Below are 20,253 nucleotides of genomic sequence, written 5' to 3' on the forward strand. Positions count from 1 at the left end.
AGGCGGCTGTTCTATGGGAGGGCAGGGAAGGCCTGGGATGGGGTGGTAGGGAGGACCTGGCACAAGGGGTAGGGAAGGCATGGGATGGGGAGAACAATGGGCAGGTGTCAGATGGGGGACAGAGAGGAAATTGGATGGAGAGGGACTCCATAGGGATGGGAGGTGAGGGTGGTGGTTGGGGGAGAAGATTGTTGGGGGATGGGATGGTGGGTGGTCTTGTTTTCTGTCCCATTTCTCTCTGGTGTTGCGATCCTTCTAGTGGAGGATTCCCTACTCTAAAGATTCCCCACTAAAGTTACTGGAGTTACTGAGTTGAAGCCTGTAGCTTCCCCATTCCCTTCCCTCTCTCTCCTTGTGTCTTTTTCTTACTTCTGCTGCCGTGCCTCTCTCTTCCCTCGTCATGTCGCTCTGCAGGAAAACATTTTTGTATTCTGTGATGTGCAGATGTTCTTCTTGGATAAGGCTATCTTTTTTTGTCGTTTCATTTGTGAATACTCTCAGTATTCACATTCTCAGTATTCTCAGTATTATCAGTCGCTTCATTTGCGAATACTCTCTTTATCAGTCATTTCATTTGTGAATACTCTCTTTATCAGTCACTTCATTTGTGAATACTCTCTTTATCAGTCGCTTCATTTGTGAATACTCTCTTTATCAGTCGCTTTATTTGTGAATACTCTCTTTATCAGTCGCTTCGTTTTTTAATACTCTCTTTATCAGTCGCTTCATTTGTGAATACTCTCTTTATCAGTCGCTTCATTTGTGAATACTCTCTTTATCAGTCGCTTCGTTTTTTAATACTCTCTTTATCAGTCGCTTCAATTGTGAATACTCTCTTTATCAGTCGCTTCATTTGTGAATACTCTCTTTATCAGTCGCTTCGTTTTTTAATACTCTCTTTATCTGTCGCTTCATTTGTGAATACTCTCTTTATCAGTCAATTCCTTTCCTACTTATATACACCTAGCCTGAAAACTTATATGCTGCTATCAGCCCCACTCCACTTGTGAACCTTTCAAGATCTTTGTCATGGTTGTTTGATCCAACCTTCTCCATTTCTTTTGTATGGAATCTTCCTGTTCCTGAATTCCTATCAGTATTACTGCTCTATGTATCTTATTTGATGTGGGGTAATATATCAATTGTATTTGTGATGATACATTGTATAACTCGCTTTATCAGGCTTTGTACAGATATCACGAATACTTATTTATTTGTGTTTTTCATACAAAAAAACAAATGAACTTGAAGATTCACTCAACCCCTGATTGTTGTTGGCACTCCTTCACTCAGGCACCCACCCAGCCCCCCATGGCCGCCCGCCCACCTGCCAGCCTGCCCACCCACCTACCTCCCAACTTGGCCGCCCGCCCACCTGCCTACGAGGCTGCCCATCCACCCTCCTGCCCGCCTGCCTGCCCACCCGCCTACCGACCTTCCCGCCCGCCCACCTGCCTACGAGGCTGCTCACCCACCCGCCTGTCATCAAGATGCAGCTACAGTATACCCTGCGAAGGTACAAGCGAGGGCGGTTGCTGAGGGCGGTGTGGGTGGCGAGTGTGGGCGTCGTGGGCGTCACATACATTCTGAGTTCGGCTCTCTACACCTCGCAGCTTCTTCAGCTCTTGTGCGAGTCAGGTGGGCCAAATATCTGCATAAACAACCCAACAACTACCCAGTCTAAGTAACACATCTTGACATATCAATGTACCAAATCACTGTCATTCTAACTTAGCCCAGCTAACCTGTCCCTGCCTTCTGTTGAACAAAATATTGCACCTCTTTTAAATATATGAAATTGAACGAATATCTTAAAGGTTGGATTTGGTCTCTTTTTTTTTTTAGATTCAATCTTCACTATAGAAAGCTGAGAGATGTATTTGTTTATTTATGTATTAATATGTTTAGTGGGTGTCCTCTCATGTCTTCTGGCTTCCCTCTTGTATCTGCCTCTCTCCTTGCCTTATTCCTTTCCTCCCTGCCTCTCTTCCTGCCTGACTCCCTTCCTGCCTCACTTCTTCCCTCCGTGCTTCTCTCCCTGCCTCACTCCCTCCCTGCCTGCCTCCCTGCCTCACTCTCCCTCCCTCCCAGCAGAGTGCACAAGGCAGGCGCTGGAGGGGTGTTGGAGCCCAGAGAGCAGGGTCCTGGTCACCCACATCCGTCGAGCCGTCCTGGACAAGATGCAGACTCAGGTGGCCGAGCCCATCACCCGCCAGGAGCTGGATGACCCGCCCTGGCTGCACCTCGGGGGATGGATGTTTGCTGAGGCCGCCATCCGCCAGGTCTTCACCCACAAGGTGAGACAAGGACGCACGCACGCACACGGATGGGACACGAACAAGGGGACACAGGTGGAGACTGAGTACCCAGATGAGGCACAGGGACGTTAGAAAGAACTTTTACAGTGTCAGAGTAGTTAACGGATGGAATGCATTAGGAAGTGATGTGGTGGAGGCTGACTCCATACACAGTTTCAAGTGTAGATATGATAGAGCCCAGTAGGCTCAGGAATCTGTACACCAGTTGATTGACAGTTGAGAGGCGGGCCGAAAGAGCAGAGCTCAACCCCCGCAAACACAACTAGGTGAGTACATACACATAACGGGCGCCGGAGGCTGTGTGGACAGCAGGCTGGACACGTAATCCTCTGGCCCAGGTTCGTTTCCCAGCACCGGCGAGAAACAAAAATGAGGAGAGTTTCCTTCACCCTGATGCTCCTGATACCTAGGAGTACATAGATACCTGGTAGTTAGACAGCTGCTACGAGCTGCTTCCAGGGTGGGTGTGTGTGGGAGGGGGGGATGAGTCAGTAGTTAGTAACAGTTGTTTGATTGACAGTTGAGAAGCGGGCCAAAAGAGCAGAGCTCAACCCCCGCAAGCACAACTAGGTGAATACAACTAAGTGAACACACACACACACACACACACACACACACACACACACACACACACACACACACACACACACACACACACAGGAGCAGAAGAACTGTGCCTCCCACTCTCCATAGTGTATAACAAATCACTGGTAACAGGGGAACTGCCAGATATTTGGAAAGCAGCTAACGTAGTCCCGATATACAAGAAAGGGGATAGACAGGAGGCACTGAACTACAGGCCTGTGTCCCTAACCTGCATACCATGCAAGCTGATGGAGAAGATTGTGCGAAAAAACTAGTGGAGCATCTGGAGCGAAGGAACTTTGTAACACAGCATCAACATGGTTTCAGGGATGGCAGGTCCTGCCTCACAGGGTTACTTGAATTCTACGACCAGGCAACAAAAATAAGGCAAGAAAGAGAAGGGTGGGCAGACTGCATATTTTTGGATTGTCAGAAAGCCTTTGATACAGTGCCACACAAGAGGCTAGTGAAAAAGTTGGAGACGCAGGCTGGAGTGAAAGGGAAGGTACTCCGGTGGATAGAGGAGTACCTAAGCAACAGGAGACAACGAGTCTGTGTGAGGGGTGAGGTCTCAGATTGGCGAGAGGTTACAAGTGGAGTTCCGCAGGGGTCAATCTTTGGACCTATACTGTTTCTGGTATATGTAAATGATCTCCCAGAGGGTATAGATTCGTTCCTCTCAATATTTGCCGACGATGCAAAAATTATGAGGAGGATTGAAACAGAGGATGATAGTAAGAGGCTACAAGATGACCTAGATAGACTGAGTGAATGGTCCAACAAATGGCTGTTGAAGTTCAACCCGAGTAAATGCAAAGTAATGAAACTAGGCAGTGGAAACAGGAGGCCAGACACAGGATACAGAATAGGAGATGAAGTACTTAATGAAACAGACAGAGAGAAAGATCTAGGAGTTGATATCACACCAAACCTGTCTCCTGAAGCCCACATAAAGAGAATAACGTCTGCGGCATATGCGAGGCTGGCTAACATCAGAACGGCGTTCAGGAACCTGTGTAAGGAATCATTCAGAATCTTGTACACAACATATGTAAGACCAATCCTGGAGTATGCGGCCCCAGCATGGAGCCCGTACCTTGTCAAGCACAAGACGAAGCTGGAAAAAGTCCAAAGGTATGCTACTAGACTAGTCCCAGAACTAAGAGGCATGAGTTATGAGGAAAGTCTGCGGGAAATGCACCTTACGACACTGGAAGACAGAAGAGTAAGAGGGGACATGATCACAACCTACAAAATCCTCAGGGGAATCGACCGGGTAAACAAGGATGAACTATTCAACACTGGAGGGACGCGAACAAGGGGACACAGGTGGAAGCTGAGTACCCAAATGAGCCACAGAGACATTAGAAAGAACTTTTTCAGTGTCAGAGTAGTTAGTAAATGGAATGCACTAGGAAGTGATGTGGTGGAGGCTGACTCCATACACAGTTTCAAATGTAGATATGATAGAGCCCAGTAGGCTCAGGAATCTGTACACCAGTTGATTGACGGTTGAGAGGCGGGACCAAAGAGCCAGAGCTCAACCCCCGCAAGCACAATTAGGTGAGTACAATTAGGTGCGTACACACACACACACACACACACACACACACACACACACACACACACACACACACATATCATTGGATTGCTAGAAAGCGCTGGCTATCAGACTGGAGAGAGGTAACAAGGGAGTACCTCAAGGGTGGGTACCAGGGGCCCATCCTGTTCCTAATATATGTAAACGATCTAACACAGAAAGTAAGTTCATGCTTATCCATGTCTGCTGACGATACTAAGCTAATGAGGCCAATCAGAACTGCGAAGGACTGCAAACAATTACAAAGGTAACCTTGACCATCTCCAGAGATGGTCTGAGAAATGGCTGCTAGATTTTAACCCTGAAAAATGCAAGGTAATAGGGATGAGAGTTAGAGCAAGAAAACCGTAAATACAGAACAAGATGAAGAGAAGGCAACTTTCAACTTCTGAAAAAGAGAAAGACATAGGAGTGGACATAACTGGATATCTATCACCAGAGGCCCACACCATCAGGATAACGAGGGCAGCATACGCCATACTGGCAAAGATCCGGTTATCCTTCACCGACCTGGACAAAGATCTCTTTTGAGCGCTGTATACATCCTTTGTGAGACCTATTATTGAGTATGCTGCCCCGGCATGGAACCCCTACCTAAAGATGCATAAAATAAAACTAGGAAAGGTCCAAAATATGCTGTTAATAGACTGAGCTATGAAGAAAGACTGAGGGAACTGGACCTCACTACACTGGAGGAAAGAAGGAATAGTACAGACATGATAACAACGTACAAGATACTGCGGGGGATTGACAAAGTAGATATATAGAAGCAATAATCCAATCAGTAGAACGCGAGGACATAATTGGAAACTGTAAACACGAGTCACAGAGATATCTGAAAGAACTTTTAACGTCTCAAAGTCATAAATAAGTGGAACGAACTAGATGAGAAAGTTGTCGAAGCCAATTCGATTCTCGGCTTTAAATAAAGCTATGATCAGAAAACCAGTGAAAAAGTCCCTACATTGAACTAATGACGGTCGAAAGGCGGGGCTTAAGAGCAGTATTCGATCTTGTAAGCCTATCTAGGTGAGGGTACTACATACATACATACATACATGCATACATACATACATGCATACATACATACATGCATACATACATATATACATACATACATACATACATACATACATACATACATACATACGTACATACATACATACATACATACATACATACATACATACATGCATACATACATATATACATACATACATACATACGTACATACATACATACATACATACATACATACATACATACATACATACATACATGCATGCATGCATACATACATATATACATACATACATATATACATACATACATACATACATACATACATATATACATACATACATACATACATACATACATACATACATACATACATACATACGTACATACATACATACATACATACATACATACATACATATATACATACATACATACATACGTACATACGTACATACATACATACATACATACATACATACATACATACATACATACATACATACGTACATACATACATACATACATACATACATACATACATGCATACATACATGCATACATACATACATACATACATACGTACATACATACATACATACATACATATATACATACATACATACATACATACATACATACATACATACATGCATACATACATACATACATACATACATATATACATACATACATATATACATACATACATACATACATACATACATACATACATATATACATACATACATACATACATACATACATACATACATACATACATACATATATACATACATACATACATACATACATATATACATACATACATACATACATACATACATACATACATATATACATACATACATACATACATATATACATACATACATACATACATATATACATACATACATACATACATACATACATACATACATACATACATACATACATATATACATACATACATACATACATATATACATACATACATACATACATACATACATACATACATACATACATACATACATACATATATACATACATACATACATACATACATACATACAAGTAACAATCAATCACCAGTGTATGCACTTTCACAACCCTGTGTACCTTTGTGTGTAAAAATAAGTAAAATAAACACAATTATAAATATAAAATAATGAAACATTTCGTCAGGTGTCGTACTCGACACTCTTCGTGATTGACTTTTATCAAGCAGTTTCCCTCAATACACACTCCCCGCTCTTCACCCCCTCAACACCCCCGTCCACATATCTCCCCACAGTGGAGGGGGGTGTTCGTGGAGGTGGGGGCGGGATCAGGGGTGTTCAAGTCCCACACAGCGTGGTTGGAGACGGACCGTGGTTGGTCTGGGCTGCTGGTGGAGCCTCGCCCAGAAGCCTATGCCCGCCTCAGGCTACGACGGAAGGCGCTCGCTGCCCGGGCTTGTGTCTCCGACCTGCCCCATACTAAGAAGGTCAGCTCTTGGGTCTTCCTTAAGAGTGAAAGGGATTCTGTAAGATTACATAGGATTCTATAAGGTTATATAGCATTCTGTGATATTATATAGGATTTTATAACACAGGATTCTATAAGATTATATTGTATTTTATAATTTACAATTCTACACTGTTACAGAACTCTATAAGATTATATAGGATTTTATCATTTTGAATTCTCTAAGATTACAAAGGATTCTATATGATTATATAGGATTCTATAAGATTATACATGATTTTATAAGATTATGTAGGATTCTTTAAGACTTCACAATATCCAACAAAAAATTGTGTATCTCCATAAGATTACATAAGATTAAATCTATATCTATAAAAGCAAATGTCTATTTTGTGCATTGTTCGTGATTGTGATTGGAAGGAAGATGCTTGGAGCTAGCTAGTAGGTCCTTGTACGACGCAGAGCGACCCTTTGGCTTTGTTGTGATAGTTGCTCTTCGTCGTCATAGATCTGAACATGGTGCCAGCCCTCCCTGTTTCAGTCATAATTCTGTCCCAGTCTGTCGGTCAACCTGTTGACTGGCCCCTCTCGCCTAAGGATTCTAGACAATGTATTTATCAAGACAGTGTTTGGTCTGGATAGACATCAGATGAGTCTAACCAGACCTAACTTAACTAGACCCAACCTAACACTTATGTTATCCTAGATGGTATGAAGGAGGGAAGTTTATTGATACTACCTATCCATCTACCCACGACATTCTACTATCCTTCCTAAATATACTCCTAGCCTGTATTCCGGCGTGTCATAGCTCACCAAGACCCTGCACGCCATCCCCCGCACCCTTGCTACCACTCCACCACCACACAGTTAATTGAAAGTTGAGAGGCGGGACCAAAGAACCAAAGCTTAACTCCAACAAGCACAACCACTTGAGTACACAGCCTTGCTCTATATGCATCCTCCCCCCCCCCCCCCCGATACATCCCTACAATCATCTCTTTCTTCCCTACATACCCCCCCCCCCTCACCCTTCAGCCACCACTTACCCTCCCTACATCCCCTGCCCTATTCCACCCCCCCCCCCCACCCCACCCTTTTCCATGTTCCTCTAGTTCCAATTTTTTTTGGCGCTAACCTATCCTATTTGTACCCACGGCTTTTGTATTATTATTCCATTATTCTATTAGGGATTATAACATTCGCACCCATGGCATCAGAAGAACAGGAACAGGAGAAGCAGGACAGACGAGGAGGCAGTCACAGAAAGATATAGGCTTCAAGAAAGAACTAGGCTTCAAGAAAGAACTAGGCTTCAAGAAAGAACTAGGCTTCAAGAAAGAACTAGACTTCAAGAAAGAACTAGGCTTCAAGAAAAAACTAGGCTTCAAGAAAGAACTAGGCTTCAAGAAAGAACTAGGCTTCAAGAAAGAACTAGACTTCAAGAAAGAACTAGGCTTCAAGAAAGAACTAGACTTCAAGAAAGAACTAGGCTTCAAGAAAGAACTAGACTTCAAGAAAGAACTAGGCTTCAAGAAAGAACTAGGCTTCAAGAAAGAACTAGGCTTCAAGAAAGAACTAGGCTTCAAGAAAGAACTAGGCTTCAAGAAAGAACTAGACTTCAAGAAAGAACTAGGCTTCAAGAAAGAACTAGGCTTCAAGAAAGAACTAGGCTTCAAGAAAGAACTAGGCTTCAAGAAAAAACTAGGCTTCAAGAAAGAACTAGGCTTCAAGAAAGAACTAGGCTTCAAGAAAGAACTAGACTTCAAGAAAGAACTAGGCTTCAAGAAAGAACTAGGCTTCAAGAAAGAACTAGGCTTCAAGAAAGAACTAGGCTTCAAGAAAAAACTAGGCTTCAAGAAAGAACTAGGCTTCAAGAAAGAACTAGGCTTCAAGAAAGAACTAGGCTTCAAGAAAGAACTAGGCTTCAAGAAAGAACTAGGCTTCAAGAAAGAACTAGGCTTCAAGAAAGATATAGGCTTTACCCTATGCAGCGGAGCATTTCCAGGATTATATGATGTTGGATCACTCATTAATTAGGATCATTAATCAGGAATCACTCGCTAAATAATTAGGAATTTATCATCTTGAGTCCCGAATCTCCAGGTCTTGCAATATTAGCCTAACCCAGTTCTCAACTCTTATCAAACTCACCTGCAATGCACAAGTTACTAATGGAGACGTGTAGACAAACACAGCACAACAACACCTTCACAGGCATACACATACACACACACACACTATGCATTTTTTGTTATACTCGTAATTTTAATCCATACAAGACAACATACTTGTAGATGCGATATAACAGCATCATGTTACTGTATTCATTTCACATTATAGAAGGCGCATATCTCTTACTCAAAAATGCACACTTGCACTAACTTCACACTTTCGCAAAAATTGCATAATTACACAAAAATTTACATTCGCACAAATATACATACTTTCACATACAATCTCATTCACAAACACAATAACTCCTATTCACATACACAAACCAACACACACACATACATAAACCAGCATACATAACGCGCTAAAAAAAGCAATACATTCAAGTGTACAGAGCAACATTTTATTTTGCAAGAGTCGACCAATGAGTTAACTTCTCGGTGTTGTCCCTGCCATGGTTCTCCTGACGGGTGTGGCGTGACAGGACGTGCTGTGGACACCTGGCCACACCGAGGACCTCCCCGACCTCTACAGGGACATGGCCCTCTCTAAGTCCACCCTAGAAGCCTACGTGGCCCCGGAGGTCAGTCACCTTCCTGCCCCTAAGATTACCGTTCTAAACCATTACTGAGTGAGGTCCAGGATTTGAGAATGGTCCAGGACGGACCGAAACGTCATCGTTCCCTTCACTTTCTAGTGTGTGGTTTGGTCAACATTATTGAGGGAATTCTATAAGCTTAGAGCTGTTGTGCAATGTTCAGCTTATTTTCAAGTCTGTTTTGTAAAAACGCTGTATGTATTTTCAGTCATATATATATATATATATATATATATATATATATATATATATATATATATAATATTTTGGTAGCAGTCTTTCTTGTAGACATATATTATTAAATATGACCGAAAAAGTAAGATTAATAATTCTAACACGAATTTTCTCAATATTTCTTATGTTTCTTTTCACTGTCGATGGTAATTGAAAAATCAATTCTCCAAAATTCATTTTTATTTCTAGTCTGACGCGACGCTTGAACACGTTTCGTAATAACTTATTACATTTTCAAAGACTTTAGTTTACACACACACAACTATAACCTGCAAACACTGAACAGAGTTCTTCTATGCTATAATTTTAAACAGCTTTCATCTTATTTACCTGCATTTGGGTGAGGTGATATGTTACAACAGTTTTGGATGAGGGTGAACAAAACTTTCAACACAAGTCAGAACACGAAACAATGGGTATATATTGGGTAAATTAAAGGGAAGAATGGAAGTAACTGCAAAGGGCCTATTGGCCCATATTTCTTGATGCTTCTATATTGGTGCGGAGTCTTGAAGTGGGTAGAATATAGTTGTGCATTAATTGGCTGTTGATTGCTGGTGTTGACTTCTTGATGTGTAGTGCCTCGCAGATGTCAAGCCACCTGCTATCGCTGTATCTATCGATGATTTCTGTGTTGTTTGTTAAGATTTCTCTGGTGATGGTCTGGTTGTGGGAAGAGAATATATGTTCCTTAATGGAGCCCTGTTGCTTATGCATCGTTAATCGCCTGGAAAGAGATGTTGTTGTCTTGCCTATATACTGAGTTCTTTGAGGCTTACAGTCCCCAAGTGGGCATTTGAAGGCATAGACGACGTTGGTCTCTTTTAAAGCGTTCTACTTTGTGTCTGGAGAGTTTCTCATGAGTAGGTTGGCCGTTTTTTTGGTTTTATAGTAAATCGTCAATTGTATCTTCTGATTTTTGTCTGTAGGGATAACGTTCCTATCAACAATATCTTTCAGGACCCTTTCCTCCATTTTATGAGCTGTGGAAAAGAAGTTCCTGTAGAATAGTCTAATAGGGGGTAAAGGTGTTGTGTTAGTTGTCTCTTCAGAGGTTGCATGGCGTTTCACCTTCCTTCTTATGATGTCTTCAACGAAACCATTGGAGAAGCCGTTGTTGACTAGGACCTGCCTTACCCTACAGAGTTCTTCATCGACTTGCTTCCATCCTGAGCTGTGGCCGAGAGCACGGTCGACATAAGTGTTAACAACACTCCTCTTGTACCTGTCTGGGCAGTCACTGTTGGCATTGAGGCACATTTCTATGTTTGTTTCCTTAGTGTAGACTGCAGTGTGGAAACCTCCGCTCCTTTCCATGACTGTTACATGTAGAAAGGGCAGCTTCCCATCCTTCTCCATCTCGTAAGTGAAACGCAACACAGAATTCCGCTCAAATGCCTCTTTCAGCTCTTGCAGATGTTTGACATCAGGTACCTGTGTGAAAATGTCGTCAACATACCTGCAGTATATGGCCGGTTTCAAGTTCATGTCGACTAAGACCTTCTGTTCGATGGTACCTATGTTGAAGTTCGCAAACAGGACACCTAGGGGAGAACCCATGGCGACCCCATCTACTTGCTTATACATGTGCCCATCCAGGCTCAAGAAGGGTGCCTCTTTAGTACAAGCTTGGAGTAGTTTCCTTAGAATGTTTTCTGGTATGTCAAGAGGAGTACAGGCCGGATCACGATACACTCTGTCCGCTATCATCCCGATTGTTTCATCTGCAGGTACATTGGTAAACAGTGATTCTACGTCCAACGAGGCTCTTATCCCTGCTTCCTGTGTTCCCTGCAGTAAGTCAACAAATTCCTTTGGAGACTTCAGGCTGAAGGCGCAAGGGACATAAGGGGTTAGCAAGCCATTGAGTCGTTTTGCCAGTCTGTTCGTAGGTGTGGGTATCTAGCTGATGATTGGCCGAAGTGGGTTTCCAGGCTTGTGTGTCTTGACATTTCCATACGCATACCCAGGTTTGTATTCCCCAATAATCTTTGGCAGGTGGAGTCTGGATTTCTTGGCGTTCACAGTTTCGATCAATCTGTTAACCTTTGCTTCAATTCGGCTGTAGTGTCCTTCGTTACCCTTTGGAGAAACAGCAATATCGACGAAAACCTCCGTACTCGTATCGAGCAACACCTCGACATCCTCACAGATCGACATCACCTCAGCACCGAAACTAGGATAATCAAATGAACAATGATTAGGATAATAAAAAACTAACAACATTATATGGAGGACCTATGGCGATTCCACGACCAAGAGACGGCTTCCTGAACCTTGCTGGAATCGACCTCACTGAGGACCAAGTCACTCTCCTAAATCTGGGTATAAACTGTCACGTTATGTCCAGACCAAGTGAGATGGCCCGGAAAGTGGAGTTGGAGATTCTGTTGGACGACATATTCGACCTCGAGACACAAAGAAAGGTCACCACCAAAGACACCTTACAAGCAGAACTTATCACAGAAGGAGGAAAGATTCGAGGCAACTACAGAAACACCACACTGTCCCCCGAGCTCAAAGCGGCAGCTAAGAGCCTTCGTGGCAACAAGGAGATAGTCGTCAGGAGAAGTGACAAGTCGCCAATATACGTCATTCTTAAAAAAGACGAATATCTGGCGAAAATGAACCTCATACTCTCTGACCAAACTAAATTCCAAAGGGTAACAAATGACACTACAGCCGAATTGAAAGCAAAGGTTAACAGATTGATCGAAACTGTGAACGCCAAGAAATCCAGACTCCACCTGCCAAAGATTATTGGGAATACAAACCTGTGTATGCGTATGGAAATGTCAAGACACACAAGCCTGGAAACCTACTTCGGCCAATCATTAGCCAGATACCCACACCCACGTACAGACTGGCGAAGCGACTCAACGGCTTGCTGACTCCTTATGTCCCTTGCACCTTCAGCCTGAAGTCTCCAAAGGAATTTGTTGACTTACTGCGGGGAACACGGGCCACAGCAGGGATAAGAGCCTCGTTGGACGTAGAATCACTGTTTACCAACGTACCTGTGGATGAAACAATCGGGATGATAGCGGACAGAGTGTATCGTGATCCGGCCTGTACTCCTCTTGACATACCAGAAAACATTCTAAGGAAACTACTCCAAGCTTGTACTAAAGAGGCACCCTTCTTGAGCCCGGATGGGCACATGTATAAGCAAGTAGATGGGATCGCCATGGGTTCTCCCCTAGGTGTCCTGTTTGCGAACTTCTACATGGGTACCATCGAACATAAGGTCTTAGTCGACATGAACTTGAAACCAGCCATATACTGCAGGTATGTTGACGACATTTTCACACAGGTACCTGATGTCAAACATCTGCAAGAGCTGAAAGAGGCATTTGAGCGGAATTCTGTGTTGCGTTTCACTTACGAGATGGAGAAGGATGGGAAGCTGCCCTTTCTACATGTAACAGTCATGGAAAGGAGCGGAGGTTTCCACACTGCAGTCTACACTAAGGAAACAAACATAGAAATGTGCCTCAATGCCAACAGTGACTGCCCAGACAGGTACAAGAGGAGTGTTGTTAACACTTATGTCGACCGTGCTCTCGGCCACAGCTCAGGATGGAAGCAAGTCGATGAAGAACTCTGTAGGGTAAGGCAGGTCCTAGTCAACAACGGCTTCTCCAATGGTTTCGTTGAAGACATCATAAGAAGGAAGGTGAAACGCCATGCAACCTCTGAAGAGACAACTAACACAACACCTTTACCCCCTATTAGACTATTCTACAGGAACTTCTTTTCCACAGCTCATAAAATGGAGGAAAGGGTCCTGAAAGATATTGTTGATAGGAACGTTATCCCTACAGACAAAAATCAGAAGATACAATTGACGATTTACTATAAAACCAAAAAAACGGCCAACCTACTCATGAGAAACTCTCCAGACACAAAGTAGAACGCTTTAAAAGAGACCAACGTCGTCTATGCCTTCAAATGCCCACTTGGGGACTGTAAGCCTCAAAGAACTCAGTATATAGGCAAGACAACAACATCTCTTTCCAGGCGATTAACGATGCATAAGCAACAGGGCTCCATTAAGGAACATATAATCTCTTCCCACAACCAGACCATCACCAGAGAAATCTTAACAAACAACACAGAAATCATCGATAGATACAGCGATAGCAGGCGGCTTGACATCTGCTTGGCACTACACATCAAGAAGTCAACACCAGCAATCAACAGCCAATTAATGCACAACTATATTCTACCCACTTCAAGACTCCGCACCAATATAGAAGCATCAAGAAATATGGGCCAATAGGCCCTTTGCAGTTACTTCCATTCTTCCCTTTAATTTACCCAATATATACCCATTGTTTCGTGTTCTGTCTTGTGTTGAAAGTTTTGTTCACCTCATCCAAAACTGTTGTAACATATCACCTCACCCAAATGCAGGTATATAAGATGAAAGCTGTTTAAAATTATAGCATAGAAGAACTCTGTTCAGTGTTTGCAGGTTATAGTTGTGTGTGTGTAAACTAAAGTCTTTGAAAATGTAATAAGTTATTACGAGACGCCTTCTAGCGTCGCGTCAGACTAGAAATAAAAATGAATTTTGGAGAATTGATTTTTTAATTACCATCGACAGTGAAAAGAAACATAAGAAATATTGAGAAAATTCGTGTTAGAATTATTAATCTTACTTTTTCGGTCATATATATATATATATATATATATATATATATATATATATATATATATATATATATATATATATATATATATATATATATATTTGCTTTGGTCTTGGGATTAAGGTCCACCGATTTCTGGAAGGTTATTAAGGCTGCCACAACAGCTTTCTGACCAACAAGCAAGTATACTTTAGTCTTCAGCATAGTCCAAAAGTATTGTAAACTTATTGTATATCCTGAGAAGTGTTGTATACCTCTCGGTGTATATTTGGATATATTTTGAGCATGAAGCTGGAACAGTCTGTGAGCCACAGTATTTTTTTTTTTGAGGTGGGGGGGGGGGAATTATCATAGCTTTTGGAATATGTACGTGTTGAGGGGACATGTTCCAGTCATGTAAGATTGTGTGATCACTCATTATACTCGTGCATATATATATATATATATATATATATATGGGGGGAACCTGCTGCATGGGTAACAGCTTCTCCCCCGTATCAAGCTACCCATGCTTTGCGCCCTGGAGATGCCACTCCAGACCGACAACCAGAGAGCAACTCCATAGTAGCTTACTACTCCCATATATATATTACAGTGTCAGACCATGAAGGAAGGATTGAGACAGGAATTTCTCCTTAATTTTTTTCGTATTTAATAATACATCTTCTGAAAGAGGGATTTTTCAGGTCTGTGGGTGTGGATAGATAGGCAGGAAAGAGGTGAAGTACAACGTCTTTAATGTGATCAAGGGATATTAATAAGGTATTGGTGAGATAAATGTGTATTAATGATCCTACTCAAATTTCCCTTTAACTGATTAATAAAAAATGGATCTAAATTATACAAACCACCGCTAATGTTCAAATTACATGTTTCTCTAATCTGTTTTAAAGCAGATTCAATCATGTTCCTATTAAAATGCTTTTACAATTCGTTATTGAAGAAGCCATCTCCCAGTCAATCTGGTGAGAACTTTCTGACAAAGCATTAGACAATTGGCCATGTCTTACAGAGTATTTATGTTGCAAAATTCAAAATGTCAAATCTTTAAATGTTTGCTCAACATAGAACCTATTACAGTCTTTACAAGGTATTTTGTAAATTACATAAATTTTTTACATTACGTAAATTACTAGGAGAACTGTTTCTAACTAATAGTTTTCCAACAGTATTTTCGTGATTAAACAATACATATATATATCAAAAAGTTTCAAAGCCTTGACAATGTTTAATTATAATTTTCGTTTAATTACAAAAATACTGTGTCATTTACAAAATACCTTGTATTTTGTATTTGTATTACTACAAATTTTGTATTAAAATGTATTATTACTTTATTGTATTATACATTATAAAATGTATGATTACATTTTGTATTTGTATATATTTGTAAAAATACTTTGTATTTTGTTTTTGTATTACTACAAATTTTGTATTAATATATATTATTACTGTATTGTATACAGTAATAATACATTATAAAATGTATTATTACTGTATTATATTACACGTTATAAAATGTATTATTACGTTTTGTATTTGTATATATTTGTAAAAATACTTTGCATTTTGTGTGTGTGTGTGGCGCAGGACAAGGCGGGGACGGCGGGGCGGGCGGTGCAGTGCTTCACCTTGGACGCCCTGGCGGCGGCGGCTCTTGGCCTTCATCGAACCATCGACCTGGTGGTCCTGGACACCGCCGGCGGGGAGTACATGGTCCTCAACACCCTCCAGCACCTCAACATCTTGGTGAGGAGCCTCCAGCTGCGCTTTCAGTATGGCGCTCAGTTCAAAATGCAACTGTTTGGGCTAATTGGAGCAGTTTGAGCCCACGCTCAAAACTGAAAAGCGCTCAAACGCTCGATAGAGCCCTAGGCTCTATCGATGCCGATGCATAGAGAACCTCATTATTGCATTGCAATTATTTTTACTAATAACATTTTTAACGGATTGGCAATTCTTTAGGTATCCGTTTAATAACAAAATATTCGGTTCTAATTAAAATTAATTTATAATTAAGTTTATGTAATTTTCAGAGTTTGTGTAATTTTTGGGGTTTATGTAATTTTCTGGGTGTATGTAATTAGATTATGTAATTCATGTAATAGTTTGATAAAGTAAACGAATGACTTTAAAGTTTATCAACACTATTTGGTTGTCAGTGACCACACCAACATTATACCTACTCTAGCACTCTACCATATCTCCATCTGTGTTATTCCCAGAAGGTCACACAAGGTGATTGATGATTAACGAAGATTTAGCCACCCAAGAGGTGGCACGGGCATGAATAGCCCGTAATCACACAAGTAGGAGGGGGACTAGAATTATCTAGGGGAAACTGCTGAGTGTGTGGACGGAAGACATCTCCCGTCACGCAGGGTGCAGTCGCACCTCCACAGATCTCCCGTATCATCTATTGATACTGGTAATGGCTCAAATGGGCCACCACTTACGGGCTATTCATGCCCGTGCCACCTTTTGGGTGGCTTAATCTTCATCAATCAATCAATGCTGAGGTGTGGTGAGTGAGCGGGGGCGTGAGGAATGAGAATGACAAAGTTACAGAAACTGATGTGCCCTCCTCCCCACAGAGCCTGCTGATCAAGTACAACACGGAGGTCGACTTCGACATGATCGTAGACGCTGCCAAAGGACTCAACCTTCACCAGCAGCACGCGGACGTCCTCCAAAACGAAAAATATATCTTCTTCCTCAATCCCAATTCTGGGATTAATATTACTCGAACCTAAAGCCCCTCCTCCCAAGGAGACTGTGGGTGGGGGTGATGGAATCACTATATCAACCTGAATTATAATATATGATAATAGTATTAATATTGTTTGTGTACAAAATACTTAGGGAGTGGTTCTTGACAGTCCGGGTCGCCGGAATGCAAATCTGTCAACAGATCATGTATTTTGATATGTCTTTCCCTCGCCGACTTCATGGGGTTAACCCCAACCCCCCTGAGACCATCCCCATACACCCACTAGTCACTGCAAAGTCTGGTGAGACTAGCCCCAAGCCTCTGGCCTCCAGCCCTGGAGAGAAAGATATCTTATATCGTAGATGTAAATATACCCCCGGCGGTCCAGCCTCGACCAGCACCCAGGGCAGTGGTCACAGGTGTTGAAACGTCTACATCTGCAGCAGAAACAGCAGCGTCTTCAGCAGGAGCTGGGGAGGAGGGCGGAGTAGCAGCGGGAGCTGTATCTTCAGGAGAAACAGCGGCAGCAACACCCACACCAAGACGGTGAAGGGTCCCACAACAAGACGGTGAAGGGTCCCACAACAAGACGGTGAAGGGTCCCACAACAAGACGGTGAAGGGTCCCACGACAAGACGGTGAAGGGTCCCACAACAAGACGGTGAAGGGTCCCACAACAAGACGGTGAAGGGTCCCACAACAAGACGGTGAAGGGTCCCACAACAAGACGGTGAAGGGTCCCACAACAAGACGGTGAAGGGTCCCACAACAAGACGGTGAAGGGTCCCACAACAAGACGGTGAAGGGTCCCACAACAAGACGGTGAAGGATCCCACAACAAGACGGTGAAGGGTCCCACAACAAGACGGTGAAGGGTCCCACAACAAGACGGTGAAGGGTCCCACAACAAGACGGTGAAGGGTCCCACAACAAGACGGTGAAGGTTCCCACAACAAGACGGTGAAGGTTCCCACAACAAGACGGTGAAGGGTCCCACAACAAGACGGTGAAGGTTCCCACAACAAGACGGTGAAGGGTCCCACAACAAGACGGTGAAGGGTCCCACAACAAGACGGTGAAGGTTCCCACAACAAGACGGTGAAGGGTCCCACAACAAGACGGTGAAGGGTCCCACAACAAGACGGTGAAGGGTCCCACAACAAGTGGGAACTGCTGTAAAAAAAAGCTAACCAAACCCTGTGAATAATCAAGCGTACCTCTAAACAAAAGAAGGTAGTTATTCAAATGTATGACTCTGGTGCGCCTCCACCCCTGCCTTTACTCCCTGTTCTGTTCCAAAGAAAATTGTAAGAAAGCGTCCAGTTGCTTTTCTAAACTACACCTTGTATTTCCATTCTGTTATTAATGTTAATAAACTACTGTACTATTGCAACAACTACTGACTCCGTATTGTAATAGCCTATGTCTGCCATCCTTAATTATCACCTTTATGCATTCATTTATTATATTATAGGAACGATCTCATTATGTTAACTTCTTGAGTTTTAAGTGTTTTACGCCCTCACGGTTAGTTAAATTGGTTGTCTATTTATTTTATGTTTTGCCAGAAACGCTTTGAGTAATAGTGGCTTCATTTATGTGTAATTCCTGTCCCTTCAATTGTACATTATTCTTATATTCTTTGTACACATTCTTTTGATTATTATTATTATTATTATTATTATAATTATTATTATTATTATTATTATTATTATTATTATTATTATTATTATTATTATTATTATTATTATTATTGTTATCCAGGCATGGAGACCTCATCATCAGAAAGACATAACTTCTTTGGAGAAAGTGCAACACCGGGCAAAACAAATTATTCCAGAACTAAGTCATTTCTCCTACCAGGACAGGTTGAGACCACCGGGCTAACAACACTGCAAACAGCCATAATAGCGCTGATCTCACTACTTCCTCAAAAGGTCAAATGTAACACAGACAAGGAGCAACGGTTTCAAGATCAACAAGCCACAATGTAGGACAGAAAACAGATGCTTTTTCACCCACAGGGTTATAAACCCATGGAACTGCCTACCCGCCCAAGCCGTAAATACTAAAACTATGCTACACTTTAAAATCCAGCTTGATAAAATCGTCGGGACAAATAGCGGGACCTTTGACAAACCGCCGGCTTCCTGTCCTCGTCTAGGCCACTCGTTAGTGGCCCTCGGGTAAATTCATAGTCCTGAGAAATAAAGATAAAACCAATCTTAAATATTCCTAGGCCAACTATACCAAATATGTGAACTATGTTAGGCCTCAGATAATGTGCATTAGGCCTAGGATGGTTAAGTTAGGTTTTATTAGCAGCATAATTATAGAACCTTTTTTTCGGTTTGTCCAAATTCAATAGTACCAAATTATATTTTCTAATTGTCCATTACGCCAATGTATGTACGATGATCCACATCGTTACTATAAGTATTATCTAAACGGCAGAATGAGCTGATTTGCCTAAATAATGTAAATTACATGTAGCCAACGCCTCGTAAATCTCGTAAATAAGTAGATCAATATTGCAAGCGAGCAACATTACATAGAACACCGGCGCCATTTTGTGAAACTCTCCGTTCTCTTCCTTCAGATATATAATTCATAGAAGATGACTTTGTTTTATGGGTAACTTAAATAATAGTAAAGGGCGCAAACTATAAATAAAATTCCTACATTAAATATTAAACGAAAATTATCGGTAGAGCCGTATTTATGGAAACGTTATAGAGCTGATGTATAAGTATACGAAATAATTTACTTTAGTCCTGGACTAAAGCATTCATGCTAGTTGGTCAGTAAGATATTAAGGCCACCACAAAGATAATATGGTGGCCTTTATAACCCTCCATGAGTCCAGAGAATAATTCACTTTGCAG

The 20,253-nt window shown here is 41.8% G+C and overlaps 1 protein-coding gene across 1 annotated transcript; it reads left to right on the forward strand.

Annotated features, from left to right (window-relative positions):
* Positions 1 to 1,290: 1,290 nt before the first annotated feature.
* LOC123748629 (uncharacterized) lies at positions 1,291 to 18,756 on the forward strand. Its single transcript, XM_045730798.2, has 6 exons — positions 1,291 to 1,638; positions 2,095 to 2,297; positions 6,824 to 7,015; positions 9,656 to 9,754; positions 16,249 to 16,407; positions 17,253 to 18,756. Exons 1-6 carry the CDS (start codon positions 1,491 to 1,493, stop codon positions 17,409 to 17,411), a joined length of 960 nt encoding a protein of 319 aa, XP_045586754.2. The 5' UTR covers positions 1,291 to 1,490; the 3' UTR covers positions 17,412 to 18,756.
* The last annotated feature ends 1,497 nt before the right edge of the window (positions 18,757 to 20,253 follow it).

The sequence above is a fragment of the Procambarus clarkii genome, chromosome 4, assembly GCF_040958095.1.
Source record: "Procambarus clarkii isolate CNS0578487 chromosome 4, FALCON_Pclarkii_2.0, whole genome shotgun sequence".
Classification (NCBI taxonomy): domain Eukaryota; kingdom Metazoa; phylum Arthropoda; class Malacostraca; order Decapoda; family Cambaridae; genus Procambarus; species Procambarus clarkii.

What these genes read in the sequence shown, in the direction of transcription:
- LOC123748629 (XM_045730798.2), top strand. Translation starts at nt 1,491, where the DNA reads ATGCAGCTACAGTATACCCTGCGAAGGTACAAGCGAGGGCGGTTGCTG. An exon ending in TCAGCTCTTGTGCGAGTCAG is followed by an intron (nt 1,639 to 2,094) that starts GTGGGCCAAATA and finishes CCCTCCCAGCAG; the next exon opens with AGTGCACAAGGCAGGCGCTG. An exon ending in GCCAGGTCTTCACCCACAAG is followed by an intron (nt 2,298 to 6,823) that starts GTGAGACAAGGA and finishes ATCTCCCCACAG; the next exon opens with TGGAGGGGGGTGTTCGTGGA.